This window comes from Petaurus breviceps, unplaced genomic scaffold, assembly GCF_028583685.1.
Source record: "Petaurus breviceps papuanus isolate PSGF00001 unplaced genomic scaffold, PetGlider_PUasm1.0 98, whole genome shotgun sequence".
NCBI classification, from domain to species: domain Eukaryota; kingdom Metazoa; phylum Chordata; class Mammalia; order Diprotodontia; family Petauridae; genus Petaurus; species Petaurus breviceps.
In genome coordinates this window covers 28,761,023-28,777,711 of record NW_027187460.1, presented here as the reverse complement: position 1 = coordinate 28,777,711, position 16,689 = coordinate 28,761,023, and the positions used below count along the sequence as shown (strand labels likewise).

The 16,689-nt window shown below is 36.6% G+C and overlaps 1 protein-coding gene across 1 annotated transcript in view; it reads left to right on the top strand.

Annotated features, from left to right (window-relative positions):
* Nucleotides 1-16,689, top strand: part of SQLE (squalene epoxidase) — a 44,916-nt gene that overhangs the window by 16,043 nt on the left and 12,184 nt on the right. The window contains exons 2-6 of the mRNA XM_069080950.1: nt 3,018-3,270; nt 11,988-12,168; nt 14,445-14,541; nt 15,492-15,605; nt 15,696-15,867. Of these exons, the coding sequence (XP_068937051.1) occupies nt 3,018-3,270; nt 11,988-12,168; nt 14,445-14,541; nt 15,492-15,605; nt 15,696-15,867 (817 nt within the window). The remainder of the gene's footprint in view (nt 1-3,017; nt 3,271-11,987; nt 12,169-14,444; nt 14,542-15,491; nt 15,606-15,695; nt 15,868-16,689) is intronic.

Sequence of the window (16,689 nt, the reverse complement as noted above, 5' to 3'; positions counted from 1 at the left end):
GTACCCTTGTAATGCCAAGAGAAAATGGTAGGACCCCAGCCCATAAGGTGGATTCCTTTTGATCATCTTATGGGAGGATATGGACAAGAGTTACACAGGATAAGATAAGAAGGCATTCTTATAAGAAGGCTGAGATTTGCATTGTTGGAGAGACTATCCACAATAGGCAAAATCACACATCCCTTTAAGTACCGTAGCACAAACTCAGTATGTCCCTTTACTATTTCGTGCCATTTTCTCTTAGAAATCTAGCCTTCATCATTTCTCAACTGAACAATACAGGAGACTCTTACCAGCCTCCCAAGTCAGCCTCCCTGACTCACTGCTGCCACTGATCTCTATAACTTCCCTGCTCAAAATGACTAGAGGGATAAGAGGCCTCATTCCTCCCTGCCCCACCTCTGCCTTGTAAAATTCAAACTTCTTAGTCTGGCATCCAAACCTTCCACTATCAGGCTTACCTCATAGTTTCCCTTTTTTATATCTATTATTTATGTATATTTATATATATTATTATATTATTTATATCTTTTATTATGCTTTAGTAAAAAAACTGGACTCTTTGTCACCTCCCTAACATTCCTACTCTGCCACCTCTGCATCTATACTTGAACAATTTCCTGCACCTAAAATGCCTTCTTTCTTCCCCCCAAACTCTATCTCTGCCTGCTAAAATACCTCAAAGTACAAACCATCTACCACCTTCTTTTCCATTTTCCCCAAGCAGAAGTGACTCTTGCTCCTCTGAACTTTCAGTGCAGCTAGTTTATAGTTAATTTATGCACTCAATCACATTCTACTTCATGTTTTGGATACCCTTAATTCCTAGAACCATGCCTTTCATAGTAGCTGCAACAGATTCAACAAAAGAATGCATAAGGATATACCCCAAATACCAGTTATATCTGCTACCACACATCAAACATATATTAAAAACAAAAATACATTGTGTCTATGCTTCCATACAAGCCCAGCAATAAACTGTCTCTTGAGAGGATCAGGCTAGTTAAGATCAAAGAGATTCACCTTCCAAAGTAGCTATCAACTGATGAAGCTTCTCAGTCTGGCTTTTACCCTCATCACTTAGATGAAATAGCTCTCTTCAAAGTTACCAAGGATTTCTTAACAACCAAATCTAATGTTCTAGAAAGAGACATCCGAGTGGGACTTTAGTGGAGCAATATTTGCTTAGCCTTTGGTAATGAAATTTGGGGGCAGCTAGGTAGCACACTGGATAGAGTGCTGGGCCTGGGGTCAGGAAGACTCATCTTCCTGAGTTCAAATCTGGCCTTAGTTAACTCTGTTTGCCTCAGTTTCCTCATCTATAAAATGAGCTGGAGAAGGAAATGGCAAAACTACTCCAGTATCTTTGTAGTAAAACATACCAAATGGGATCACAAAGAGTCAGACACAACTGAAAGGACTCAGCAACAATGAAAGTTTAATCCCAAACATGACTAGAGAGAGCAAGGAGATTGTTGGTTAGATCCCATCTAGACAGCTATTTTGTTTTTAGGTGTGACATTCTTAAGGTGGCCATTAACAAGATAGAGTCCATGCAGGAGATAGAATGGAAATTTGAAACTATATAGATGAGATTCCGTCAAAGGTATTATTAGGGATGTTTAAGTTAAAGAAGGAAAGATGGGAGCTGGTGCTTACCTTCAGTTGTCCAAAGTTTTCTCATATAGAAGTACGGATTTGACATTATGTGTCACATCAGAGAATAGAAACACCAATGGATGAGTTACAGGGAAGCAAATCTGGGGATCAGTCTACAGCAGGATTTTTAAGAATTAGTAGCCTCAGGGCTGTTGCGGGGAGACCCAGGATCCATTCCAGCCTCAGATTAAAAAAAAAAAAAGAATTAGTAGCCTCAGGGGCAGCTAGGTGGCTCAGTGAATAGAGCACCAGCTCTGGAGTCAGGAGGACCTGATTTCAAATCTGACCTCAGATGCTTGACATTTACTAGCCGTATGACCTTGGACAAGTCACTTAACCCCAATTACCCTGCCTTCCCCCCTCCAAAAAGACCAAAAATAAAAGTCGTCTCAAAGAGGTGAAATAATCACAGCACACAAGGAGTGGCAGAACTGAAACTGGAACCTAGATCTCCTGACTCCAGAGTCAGAGGTTTTTCTCCTATATTATGCCATTTTCTGTTTGAAAATTGAACGGACTGCCTTGAAAGAAAGTGAGTTCCCTGTCACTGAAGATGTCCATTAAGAGGGATGCTGTGGATGGAGTTAATCTATTCTACATGGATTTAGAGTAGATAACTTTTAGGGTTCTCTGAATCTAATACTGATTCTAATCATTCTAATTCTGATATTTTATGGTTCGGAGATCTTCCTATGAAAGCAAATGGCATTTCTTAGAATATAGTACCTGGCACATATCTAGTATGTTGGAAACATTCAAATATTTTTTGAATGAACAAATGAATGAATAAGATTTGTACCCTACTAGGTTTTGTAAACCCCTCTCAAAGTGAAGTTTATTGTCTTTTTTTCCTGGATTATAAATTCTTTAATTTATCTCTATAATAACATCCAAAAATGTGTTTTGGAAAAAGAATATTTTTATTTGTAAATAATTAGTAATGTAGAGTGTGTTTTTACTTATTTATATTTTAGAGCTGAAGAGTAAATTTCTCTGTTGACCTAATGCTTTGCTAAAAATTATTTTTTATAATCGTAGCAACTCTTAAGTTTGTTCTTTTAGTTAAAAGTACTTCATGTAGGGATGGGAAGTTGTTTTACTAGTATTAAAAAGAAAAGGAAAGTTAAAGTGATAATGACCTGGTACTTAAGAAAACTTACAGATTTTTTTACATTAATATCCAAATCCCACAACTCATCATTTATTTATTGTTGTTTTTAAGTGTGAGAGGATATAGTGCTATTATTTTATAGGCAAGTGCTTTGAAGCATACATAAATGTCAGTTGTTTATCAGAGTGACTTAAGTGAGGAGAGAGAAGAACTATAATTCATTGTTGTCTCTTTTCTTACACAGGGCAAAAAGGAAGTGGATGCTGCAGAGTCAAGCCTACTAGGAACTGTTGTATCTACATTAGTGACTTCTGAGTGTGACCCAGAAGTTATTATTGTGGGATCAGGTGTACTTGGGTCTACTTTAGCTACAGTACTTGCCAGAGATGGAAGAAAAGTGACAGTAATTGAGAGAGATTTAAAAGAGCCTGACAGGATACTTGGAGAATTGTTACAGCCAGGAGGCTTTTGTGCTCTTAAAGACCTGGGTCTTGAAGGTAGGTATATATAATGCCAAGATTCTAACTTATTTCATTCCTATTTGGTGGCATGCAAAATTTCTGTGTATAACTGCTTCATATAAAAATTATTTTAACTCAATTAAATCTACATATCTAAGACAATATTTCAATTTATGTCTGAAAGCTGAGTTCATTAACTACCAGCTTGACTAAAAGCAAAACATAATACCCGTGTTTCCCCGATAATAAGACCTATCCCGAAAATAAGCCCTCTCCTTACTGTGTAAGATTCCTCTAAAATAAGCCCTCCCCCGAAAATAAGCCCTATTGAGATTGCTACTGTAGTGAAGGTGATCCTCTGTGCTACATGCTACATTACGGTACCCTCTGTATGCACCGTCCCCCCCCCTGGGTGAAACGCACGCCACGCTCCGAGCTGCATCCAATCAGCTGCAGCAGTGAGCGTGTCATCCTGTTCTTCCCCAGTGATTTGCTTGCTGGTGCCATTGAGAGCAGTGCCGCGGAGGAGAGCTGAGGCAGGACAACATTAGCCCTCCCCTGAAAATAAGCCCTCTGGTGTTTTTCTTTCGAAAAAAAAAATACTAAGACAGTGTCTTATTATCGGGGAAACACAGTAGTAACACAACAGGGCTTGTTAGGTTAGGGAGATGACCAGCAGTCTTTGATAGAATGACTTGAAGGTACTACTATCTAGTCTCTTTTCAGCAGAAAAATGATCTAGATATCACATTTTGTGGTGGAGGGTAGGAAGAGACATCAGGGATACTGAGCAATTATAATTAGTATTATGGTGATGACTTTTAGTTCTTATATGAACATTAAAACTACTAATATAGGCAAAAGTGAAGAAACTGAAATACAGGGGTATTGGTGTACCTGCTTTTAAGAAGATATGCATTGCCAAAGATCTACCATAGCTATTTTTATGGTGACACTTGATTTTGATGTAGGAAGAAAAGTTTGAAAAACATCTCAAACTGGGTTTATTTATATGTTTATCCTGAGATAACCTGTCTTAACGGGACATGTTTTCCACTCCTATTTTTTAGGATTTCTAAAGGTGCTAATGAGCCAGCTGTGATTGTAGCATTAAAATAGGCATGTAATACAAAACAAGGAAAATTCAATTTGAAAATTTACTAGAGTAGTGAATAGATTTCCTGCAGATGTTTCTCAGTATGTAGTTTTAGAAATATTAGAAGGCATGTGAATATTTATAATGACAGAATTTTGCCATGGAATACAGTGGGCTGAATAAAATATTAAGAGGCCATTCTTAGGGTTCTGGTTGGTATCTTTTGGTCAGTTGATATAAAAATGACTAATTTGAAATCATACTATTGAGATCTGGAAGGTACCACAAAAGTTTTATCTGTTTCATAAACTTCCTTATGAAGAAACTGAGACCTCAAAGGGTCAAGAAATGTGCCCGTGGTCACATAGGAAGTAAGTAATAGAACCCAAATTCAAAGCCAGATCCTTAACTCCCCAGGTGCAGGGATTTTGCCACCATTACCTCCTCTTTAAGAAGGGATTCTAACAGCAGGCATTATAAAAGAACAATAATCTTCAAAGATAAAAGAGTAGAGCAGAAAAATGGTTAAGGCTTTGGATCAGATTAAAAGTAGAAAGTGTCAGATTTTTGCTGCAAGGTTAAGTCTCGGTCATAAAATTTGGCCCTGAATTTAAAGAGAGCAATTTTAATTGTCTATCAAAATTTGCAATCTTTAGTGTCCTTTCTGTGTAGAAAGAATTAAATTTATCCCGTATGCTAAAAATTAGAAGATAATGTCCCTGAACTTGATCTTGTTGATGGAGAGCTGCTATTGTTTGTTTTCTGCTTGTACCTGATTTTAAACTGCATTATATTTTGGTGCTTCAGGAATCAGATGTATTTGCCTCATATAGAACATTGCTGGTCTCAGCAAACCTGCCACTTCACTTAAAAACAAAAACAAAGAAACCTAAAACCATTAAAGGTTTTTAGGTACCAGAAAATGTACACAATGCCTTGGAAAGATATGCAATGTGAAATTAAATGGCCTTTGATCTTCCATTGAGTAAATTTGCCCCACAAAAATATACCAGTCATTTCTGTGGTACTAATTCACTTCTTTAAAAAGTTGGGATATTGTGCATTCATTCTGTAATACTTTGTTTCTCTCCTTCCTCCCTCCCCCCCCCCCCATTCTGTGTGTGTGTGTTCCATTGTTGTTTATCCTTTGTCACTTAATTAAGTACAGTTCTGGCAATAGGGCTTCCTTTCTGAAGATCACCCTAAGTACAGAGCAAGCTTCTCCCCAGTAGGTTGACCATTTGGTGATAAATAATGGGGCCATGAAATAAAGAAAAATGCAAAACGATTCTCAGCCCTTCTACTTCTGCAGTGACAGTGGCACAGCGCTGGAAAAGGGAGCAGAGGCTGCAAAGAGTCACCGTTTTTAGATAGTCTGTAAACTCAAACTTAGTTGTTGATACTCTAAATGTGAGATCCTTGGCCATTGACAAATGAGTGGACATTGTACTGGGAGAACTGAATTAAATCAATCTTGACATTTTCACTCTATGAACTAAGCAAACAAATGATGTTGCAGCTAAATGGGGGGGATGGTTCATAGGTTCCCCATGGAGAGGCAGTAAGATGGCTTCTGAGGTCCACTCTTAGATTCAGTAATTCTGAGTTGGTGGAATTGTTTTTATCATATGTGCAAAAACATTTTATGAGAGGTCAGGATATGTGTTTAAAAACTGACTACCATGAAAATAATTTCTGATTATGAACCAACCTTCCTTCAAGTCCTTACTAAAATACCACCTTATACAGGAGGCTTTTCTCTGCCTTCTTCATTCTAGTGCCTGCCTTCTTTGTTAACCGTTTCCTCTTTATCCTGTATGTAGTTTGTTTGCCCATAGTTATTTGCATGCTGTCTCCCCAATTAGATTGTGAGCTCCTGGAGGACTGGAACTGCCTTTTGCCTAAGAACAAAAGGACAAAGACTTGTGGGTTGTACATAAGCCTCATGCCTATGCATCATGAATACTTTCTCTGAGAAAAATAGTCACATGGTGAAAGATGTAGTATTCATTGAGTAACATCACTAAAATTGAAAGTGATTGTATTGGGTGGCTAGGTGGCGCAGTGAATAGACCACCGGCCCTGGAGTCAGGAGGACCTGAGTTCAAATCCGGCCTCAGACACTTGATGCAATTACTAGCTTTGTGACTTTGGGCGAGTCACTTAAGCCCAATTGCCCGGCCAAAAAAAAAAGTGATTATATTTTAATAGACAGGAAACTATTTGTTACTTATAAGGGAGTAATCCCCTAATCTGTTGCATTTGTACAGACCACTGCTTTTTAATGCAAAGATCAGAATTATTCATTTGGAATATTGATGAGAAAATATGTACATACAAAACAACTCATTTCTGACCAAATTGATAATAAAAACTCAGTAATGGATGGAAGGAAGGGCATATGGAGAGACCAATTTAATACAGAAGTTTAACCAATGAAAATCAGTTATATTAACAAGAATACTAAAAGAAACTAAAAAACAGTTTAGATTTCTAAACATCACAAAGGCAGCACCAATGAATAATATGCATGTGTTTAGAAAATATAGAACTATCTGGAAAATTATGAGCAGTATATCCTCATAAAACAAGACAAAAGTAGTGAAGAGTAAAACATTTAAAGAGAGCTTGACAAGAGATCTAAATGAGCAGTCATCCTAAAAACTTATACTTCATTGAAGAATGAAACTTGGAAGGAAAAAAAATGGAAAGGATTTGCAAAGATTTTTATAATAAAGCTCTTTTCATCATCAAGGAAGGTAGAGCCATCATACTTAAAAGTCTAACATCCCAATCCCAAAAGTGCTTGCTTAGAGAGAAGCAGGTAGAAATGGCAGTAAAGAAAACAAAGGGGGAAAAAGGAACTGAATTAGGCCAAGTGTACATAGAATATATCTTTGCTGGAGGAGGCACAATTATAAAAGCTTTGAGGAATTGATTTACAGAGTATCTAAAGGGAGAAGATGATGCCACAGTCCTAGAAAATGTCTTTAGCCTTATTAATCCCAGAATAAGGTGACTGAGAAAACATTCATTGCTAACCTTATATACAGTTTTGCCATCCACATAAAATTTTTATGAGAATTATATGTACATGCATCAAGGGCATTCCCAGTGAGAGTATTGACAGAGAAGAGAGAAGATTTTGCAAGTAATAATCTGGAGAAAACTACATCTTCATTATTAAATGTTTGAAAAATGTAGAGAATACAAGATGCCATTGTGCTCATTAATTATTAAAAATCTACTGAATTCATTAGAGCGGATTGCTGCCTTAAAAACTGTTTTCCAACAAGATATCTTCCGTATTAGTGTTATTCAAATTTATTTGAAAGGTGTAACGGAGAAAATATTGTTTGACCTTGTCTTATGTATCAGACAAGGAATTAAAAGAAAAAACTCTCTCCTTGTTTCACATGTAACCATACATCTGTGTAGTATAGGCATTTGTTTTTGGCTATACAATGTTTTGTATTTACCTGTCCAGCATGTGTGTATTGCCTTCTTCATTAGAATGAAAGGTCTTCAAGGTCAGGAACTGTTTCCATTTCATCTTTGTATCCCCAGAGCCTAGCCCAATGTCTGGCACATAATTTTTGCTTAATAAATAGTTATTAATTGATTGAGATAGATGTTTGCCAAAGAGCATCATCACTGTGATAGAGGAGATGTCCTGTGCGGAATCTTAAGTTGAAGAGACTTCCTCGTCGATGGTGAGTTTCTCAAGAAGTTTCTGTTTTTTTGTGGATGACATCCTTCTAGTTACATCAGGTCCTAGAATATTGTAGTCTCTGGAAGAGATCTAGAATCAAATCAAAAGGATTTGGCCTGACTCCTCAAAAGAAAGATTGAGTAGATAGATAAAGACTCTGTTGCCCAGATCATGACAAGGTAGTTAAATAACAGTTTTTAGAACATATTGACCTTTATAGGTATTTGTTGTTGTACAGTTATGTCCAACTCTGTCATTTTCTGGGCAGAGTTACTGGATGTTTGCCTTTTCCTTCTCTAGCTCATTTTACATTTGAGGAAACTAAGGCAAACAGGGTTAAATGATTTGCCCATACAGCTAGTAAGTGTCTGAGGCTTAATTTGAGCTCAAGAAAATGTCTTTCTGACTACAGGCACAGTATCCTAGCCACTGCGCCACCTAGCTGCCCTTTGTGTGTATAAAGTATAGTAAAAAACAGACATCGAGTTTAGTCCTTGAAAGATACAAGAGAAAGGAAAGGCTGCATTGCCTTCAGAAGTTGATGAAGTACTTTTAATGATCCAAGACTTCTTCCAAAAAACAAAGGCGTGCCAACATTCCTTCACCTTGCATGACTGAAGGTCTTAGAACACTACTGTTTTTGAGAAATTAAAAATGTGTGTCCCACAGAGGGCAGTGGAGAGGTTCATGGTGAGTTTGAGTAGCATATAATGACAAGAAAGAAACCTGAAAGAATGGTATTAAAGGATGTCATTACAGGAATATGTGATGAGCTAAGAAACTCATTTACTGGTTATAAAATTAGATAGACATAATAAGTGGATAACTTTAGTACTACATTGGCATCATTGAAATTTCAGGAGAAAGTGAGGAAGACCTCTAGCACATTGCTGGGCCCCCTGTACACTGGGCAGGCCTGGATGCATTTCAGTGTATTCATGATTCAAGTAAAATTCAAATGAGTGAGATGACAGATCCATTTGAGTATTTGTATTACATCAGCTTTACTAGCGAATTCTATCAAACATTTAAAAAACAATTAATTCCAATACTCTGCAAACTGTTCGGGAAAATTAGTGAAGAAGGAGTCCTACCAAATTCTTTTTATGGTGCAAACATGGAAATCAGGAAGAGATAAAACGGAAAAAGAAAATTATAGACCAATTTCCCTCATGAATATAGATGCAAAAATTTTAAATAAAATATTAGCAAAAAGACTACAGCAACTTATCACAAGAATAATATACTTTAATCAGGTAGGATTTATTCCAGGAATGCAAGGATGGTTTAATATTAGGAAAACCATCAGTATAATTGATCATATCAACATTAAAACTAGCAGAAACCACATGATTATCTCAATAGATGCAGAAAAGGCTTTTGACAAAGTACAACATCCATTCCTATTAAAAACAGTAGAAAGTATAGGAATAAATGGAGCCTTCCTTAAAATAATAAGTAGCATCTATTTAAAGACATCAGCAGGTATTATATGTAATGGGGATAAGCTTAGAAGCATTTCCAGTAAGATCAGTGGTGAAACAAGGGTGTCCACTATCACCCCTCTTATTCAATCTGGTACTAGAAATGTTAGCAGTAGCAATTAGAGAAGAAAAAGAAATCAAAGGAATCAAATTAGGCAAAGAAGAGACCAAGCTATCACTCTTTGCAGATGATATGATGATATACTTAGAGAATCCTAAAGAATCAAGTAAAAAACTACTTGAGACAATAAATAAATTTGGCAAAGTTGCAGGATATAAACCCACATAAATCCTCAGCATTCCTGTATATTTCTAATGAAATCCAACAGCAAGAGATAGAAAGAGAAATCCCATTTAAAGTTACTGTAGACATTATAAAATATTTGGGAATCCACCTGCCAAAACAAACCTAGGACCTGTATGAACACAACCACAAAACACTTTTCACACAAATAAAGTCAGATTTAACCCAGCTCATGGCTGGGTTGAGCTATTATAATAAAAATGACAATTTTACCTAAATTAAATTACATATTTAGTGCCATACCAATCAATTTACCAAAAAATTACTTTATAGACCTAGAAAAAATAGTAACAAAATTCATTTGGAAGAACAAAAGGTCCAGAATATCAAGGGAATTAATGAAAAGAAATGCTAGGGAAGGTGGCCTAGCTATACCAGATTTTAATCTGTATTATAAAGCAGCAGTCATCAAAACTACTTGGTACTGGCTGAGGAATAGAGAAGTGGATCAGTGGAATAGATAGGGTACACGAGACTCAGCAGTCAATGACTATAATAATTTACTGTTTGATAAACCCAAAGAACCCAGTTTTGGGGATAAGAACTCACTATTTGACAAAAACTGCTGGGAAAACTGGAATATAGTATGGCAGAAACCGGGCATAGACCATTATCTAACACCATATACCAAAATTAACTCTAACCGAGTGCGTTAATCTAGGTATAAAGGATGATACTGTAAGCAATCTGGGAAAGCAAGGAATAGTTTAGTTTACTGGTCAGATTTATGGAGAAGGGAAGATTTCATGACCAAATAAGAATTAGAGAGCATTATAAAATGCAAAATGGGTAACTTTGATTACATGAAACGGAAAAGCTTCTGTACAAACAAAGCCAATGTAACCAAGATTAAGAGGTAAGTAGGAGATTGAGAAAGAATTTTTATAACCAATGTCTCTGATAAAGGCCTCATTTCTAAAATATACAGAGAATTGAGTCAAATCTATAAGAATACAAGTCATTCCCCAATTGATAAATGGTCAAAGGATATGAACAGGCAGTTCTCAGAGGAAGAAATTAAAGATATCTATAAGCATATGAAAAGTGCTTTAAATCACTATTGATTAGAGAAATGCAAATCAAAACTCTGAGGTGCCACATCTCACTGGTCAAATTGGCTAAGATGACAAAACAGGAAAATAATAAATGCTGAAGAGGATGTGGAAAAATTGTAACACTAATGCATTGCTGGTGAAGTTGTGAACTGATCCAGCCATTCTGGAGAGCAATCTGGAACTATGCCCAAAGGGCTATAAGTAATTTCATATCCTTTGACCCAGCAATCCCACTTCTAGTGTTATATCCCAAAAAGATCATAGAAGCAGGAGGAAGACCCACATGCACAAAAATATTTATAGCAGCTCTTTTTGTGGTGGCAAAGAATTGGAAATTAAGGGGGTACCCATCAATTGGGGATTGGCTAAACAAGTTATGGTGTATGAATGTAATGGAATGCCATTGCGCCATAAGAAACAGCAGATGGACTTCATATCTACCTGGAGAGGCATATACAAACTGATGCTGAGTGAGAAGAGCAGAACCAGGAAAAATTTGTACACAATTACAGACACAACGTATGTGTGACAACCAACTTTGACAGACCGGACTCTTCTCAGAAATGCAGGGCTATAAGTAAACTCCAAAGGACTCATGATGGAGAGAGATATCTACATTCAGAGAAAGAACCAGAAGAGTAGAGTTTGAATGCAGATTGAAGCAAACTACCTGCACCCTTTCTTTTTCTTGTTGGGTTTGTTTCCTCTTTCCCATCGTTCATTCCATCTAATACAATCCTTTTTATAACCTGACCAATGTCAAATGTGAAAGTATTTGCAGATCCTATACCTAACTCCATGCCGCCATGGGGGGGGGGGGGGGGGAAGGAAGGGAGGGAGAGAAAATTTGAAACTCAAAGAACTGGGGAACTGAATCTTGTAAACTCAAAGTAAACGAACAAATTAATAAAGACCACAAAAAAAAAAAGAGAAAAAATGTGACATCAGCATCATAATCTGTGTCATGCTTCACTCTTTGGATTGCAGCTCTTTAAGGACAGAAAATATTTTAAGTTTTATTTGTAAACCCCTCATAGTCCTTAACATGGTAGTAGGCATGGAGTGGGCACAATTGATTGTGTTGAATGGCATTGCTTTGTAGGTACAGTGGAAGGCCTTGATTCCCATGTTGTGCATGGCTATGTGGTTCATAACCAAGGGTGCACAGAAGATGTTGAAATTCCATTCCCACGCTCAGCAAACAGTCAGGTGCAGAGCGGCCGAGCGTTCCATCATGGACGGTTCATCATGAATCTCCGAAAGGCAGCTATGGCAGAACCCAAGTAAGAGACTCTAGTTTACGATGTTTAAAGACTACTACCTACTGCTACTAATAATGTCTGGTGATCATTTTGCTTTAGTACAAATAATAAGTGAATTTTCCTAAGTGATTTCTAAGGCAAATAGATATCAAAAATGTAGATATTTCCTCTTTATGTGTGAAGATCACAGCCCTTCTAGGCCTTTTTATCCTGCATGATTCTTGTCTTTTTATAAATCCCTTATTGAGTAGCCATCTACCCAGTATGCTAAAGAACTTCTTTCGGTTCTTTTAATATCTGGGAACCACCAGTGTAGTATTTGGGCTACTTAAAATATATACCACATTAAATATGGTGCAGTTTAATTTTCAGGGCATTTCACCTTTTCATAGATCTAGATATGGAAGTGATCACAGAGGCTACTTAATATAACCAACTCATTTTGCAAAGGAGGAAACTGAGACCCAAAGAGTTTGCTTTTGAGGGCATAGCATAGAGAATTCTCTTTGGACAAGTTATAGCTCAAATTTGATGGTTTTTCCCCAATGTACCTATGAGGAAGGTAGTGCAGGTATCATTATTCCTATTTTATAGATAAGAAAACAGATTGAGAAAGGTTAAGTCACTTATCTGTAGTCATTCAGCTAATGTTGAAATGAGAATTTGAACTCTGGTCTCTTACAGATTCTGTGCGCTTATCGCTACATGATGCTTTGTTATGTGTTCAGTTGCACACTTAGATTTGTGGATGTTACAGTATCAGCATCTATGAACTATGATGTCGTGGGTAGAGTTGTCACTGAGGCCAGGAAGAGTTGGGTTCAAGTCCCACTTCTGACATATCCTGCCAGTGTGACCCTGGTCAAGTCACTTTTCAGTGACCATTTGTGCAGCTTTCTGACATTCTAAGTGGCTGAATTTCATTGGTAGAGGTCATTGCCTCATCCAGATTTTACCTTCACTAATGAAATAGGGTCAGTCCTTACCCTGTCCTTAGCTACAGACTACAGAACTGTGTTCTATGTCAACCTAGCCTCACTGCTGTCCCTCAACAGATAAACATGAATTTGGTTATGGCTGCTTGCTCTGTACTCTTTTTAATCACATACCATTATGAGGAAGTTTTATTCTCAACTTATTAAGGATCCACTTGTCCGAGTGGACAAGTAGAACTTGATTATGGAATGTTAATAGAAAAGCATTTCTAAAGCTTTTAGTGTGTGCCAAGCATTGTGCTAAGTTTGGGAATACAAATAGAAATGCAAGCTAGTCCTTGTTGTCAAGAAGTTCACATTTTAATTAATAGATGTAACACATAAAGGAGGGTTCAGCTTTAAGGCAAGTGAAAGGGCCAGGTTGGCACTTGGGGCCTGGTAGACAAAGTAGCAGGACATCTGGATGATTGTTGGGAAGGAGGTTCCAAGACTCAGAGCAGAGAGGGGCTTGGGTTACCTCTGCACATAAGTGGGAATGAGGGGGTGGGGCAGGAATTAGCATCTATTAAGAAAGGAGAAGAGAAGGGTTTCCCTAGAGCTACCACAACTAGTTGGCAGGATGGAGATGGAGAAGGTGAAGGTCCTTCCTCTGCACCATGCCTCTGATGGTGCTGCTTGGTTCTTGGGTCATCTGTTTGTGGACTGAGACTGTCACTGAAGCAGTAGGCTCTAGAGCATGTCAGATGCTGGTGCTGATCTGTATGGCTAATCTTGAAACTTTAGAAAAAATTATTTTCTTAACAACTTGAATGTTAACTATGCATTGTTATCTGAAACTTAATATGAGATATAGGATTATTAGACAGAAACCATGTGAACTAAGTTCTTAACTAATTTTCATACTCTGTATCTTTTTTTTTTTTTTTTGCTTTTTGGAGGGCAGTTGGGGTTAAGTGACTTGCCCAAAGTCACACAGCTAGTGGGTGTGTCAAGTGTCTGAGGCCAGATTTGAACTCAGGTCCTCCTGACTCCAGGGCCGGTGCTCTATTCACTGCACCACCTAGCCACCCCTGTATTATATATTTTTTAATAACTAGATACTAGGTTAGAAAAAAGGTTTTGGTGAAAGGACATAATTTTTATATTTTTTCTTTAGAAAGGTTGAATGAAATAAATTATGTTGCTTCTTGTGTCTAGGATTCCATATCAAAGTACCTGTATATAAATAAAATCAGGTTCTGGTGAATTAGAATGGGAAAGTAAAAAGAAATTTATCAAGACTGACTCAGATTTCTTAGAGTTTCATTGTTTTAAAACTGTATGAATCTTTTCATTTTTATTCTCTTTCTGTTCTTTCTTTAGTGTAAAGTACATTGAAGGAGTTGTGTTGAAATTGCTAGAGGAAGATGATATTGTGATGGGAGTTCAGTACAGAGAGAAAGAAACTGGAGATATCAAGGTGAGATTTATCAAACTCTTCATATATAAAAAAAGCTAATTTTTTTCTTCATTCACATGTAGTGTTCTTTGAGCATTAGATGGTGCTAGGCACAAGAAAAGAACAGATTTTAATTTGAAGCATATTAATCTTATATCATCTGTATCTTTCCTTCTAAAATTACAAGGCTCAAAAAGCTCTTGAAAGAAGATTTTATGATGATAGTGAATCTGAGATCAGAAATGGACTGTAGTAGAAGAGTAGGGGAGATTGGATTGGAAAAAATAAGGAAGGGTCAAGGAAAGAAAAAGTGAAGGAAGAATAAACAATTACACGTTAGAATAATTAGAGTCTCTTATAGAACAACATCATTAAATAGGTCTTGAAATACTTTGGTGTTAGTTCCTCTGGGAAGAGAGAGTGCTCCAAAGACTGATCTGGTAGTCCTTTCCACACCTTTTCTTAGATGTACTTGTTGCCAAGTCTCGTTGTTTGGCTAAGGATGATTTTATAATTCAGTGGGAGATTTCTCAAGGTTCTTCCTACTCATGGTGGAGGAAGAAAAGGTATTTAGGCTAAATGTCTTTATAACAAGAAAAATAGACAGTGGGTCTGTTGAAATTATGAATTTTCCCTGTAATCTGTAACCAAATTTGACCTATATCTTCCAGTAATCCTGGGATCCTCAGTATTTAAGACCTGCATGATTTAAATGTTGCAGTTGCATAAAGCAGAATACCTCATTACTTTTGGATTCTAAGATGGTGTGATAGGGTAAATACTTAGAAAAGAAAGATCCATAATCTTTTTAGCTAAATGAAAATAGCTTCTTTGATAGCAGTATCTTTAGATATGAAAATCACATATGAAATATACATATATAAGTAATAGGGATTTACATTTTTATTTTTAACATGTTTACTGTACATTTGGTGTCATTTTAAGCTGACAAACATTAATTTATGTTATAGGAACTCCGTGCACCATTGACAGTTGTTGCAGATGGCCTTTTCTCAAAGTTCAGGAAAAACCTGGTCTCTAGTACAGTGTCTGTCACATCTCATTTTGTTGGCTTTCTTATGAAGGTAATGTAAGAATGTGTCTAGAAGAGAAACAATACTAGTTTGAAGTTTTAGAAAATAATTAAAAGATCATTGTTTGTTTACAATCCCTAGGATGTGCCACAATTTAAAGCAAATCATGCTGAACTAATTTTAGCAGATCCTAGTCCAATTCTCATCTATCAGATTTCATCCAATGAAACTCGGGTTCTTGTTGATGTTCGTGGAGAAATGCCAAGAGATTTAAGAGATTATATGGTAGAGAACATTTATCCACAGTTACCTGGTAAGAAAAGGGTTTTCTTTCTTTTATTACGTTTTGGCAGTAAAATCTCACAACTAAAGAATTATATGAATGTCAGCTACCATTATTATTGGGTTTGTTGTTTTCCCACTTCCTTGGCTCAATTTCTTAATCAGGTCGTGTCTAAACAGTGCTAAACACATGAGCAAATCATGAAAAATTGGTTGAGCCATTTCATTATTTTATCCAAACCTATAACTTAATACTAGCTTAACCAAGTGATTAGAGGAAAGTTTGTAATAAAAATGATTTCTAGGTTCTAACAAATAGTCTTATTGTAAGTAAATTGTCATTTCATTTGCTCTTATTTTGCTGACTTCATACTGATATTGTTATTAAAGGTTATTAGGCATTCTCAGTATTCATAGATCTCCAGAGCACTCTTGTTTTCTCTGCTTGCTTGAAACTGTATCTTAGGCCTACTTAAGTGCCTGTTTCAGTCAAAAGTTTCTGACTTGGGAAACATAGGGAAAAAATCAGAGAGCATTTACCTGAAAGGACTCTTGGCTAACATTTAGTTTGCACTTCTGGTATTATGAAGCAAGAAACGAAAGTCAAATTTGTTGTTAGTTTTGAATAAATGTTCTTTAAATCAGTTAGTCTTGAGGTTTTTTGCAGGAAAAAAATACAGTTTTCCAAATACCTACACTTGTAAAAATCTTTATAAGCTAGTTAACTAAAAGTGACTTTACATTTTAAAACTAAAACTTTTCAAGGGAATGGGTTTCCTTAGGGATATAGTATTAAAATTCTTCATAGGATCTAAGGCTAGAAAGAAGCTTAGAGATTATCCCCAATTTTACT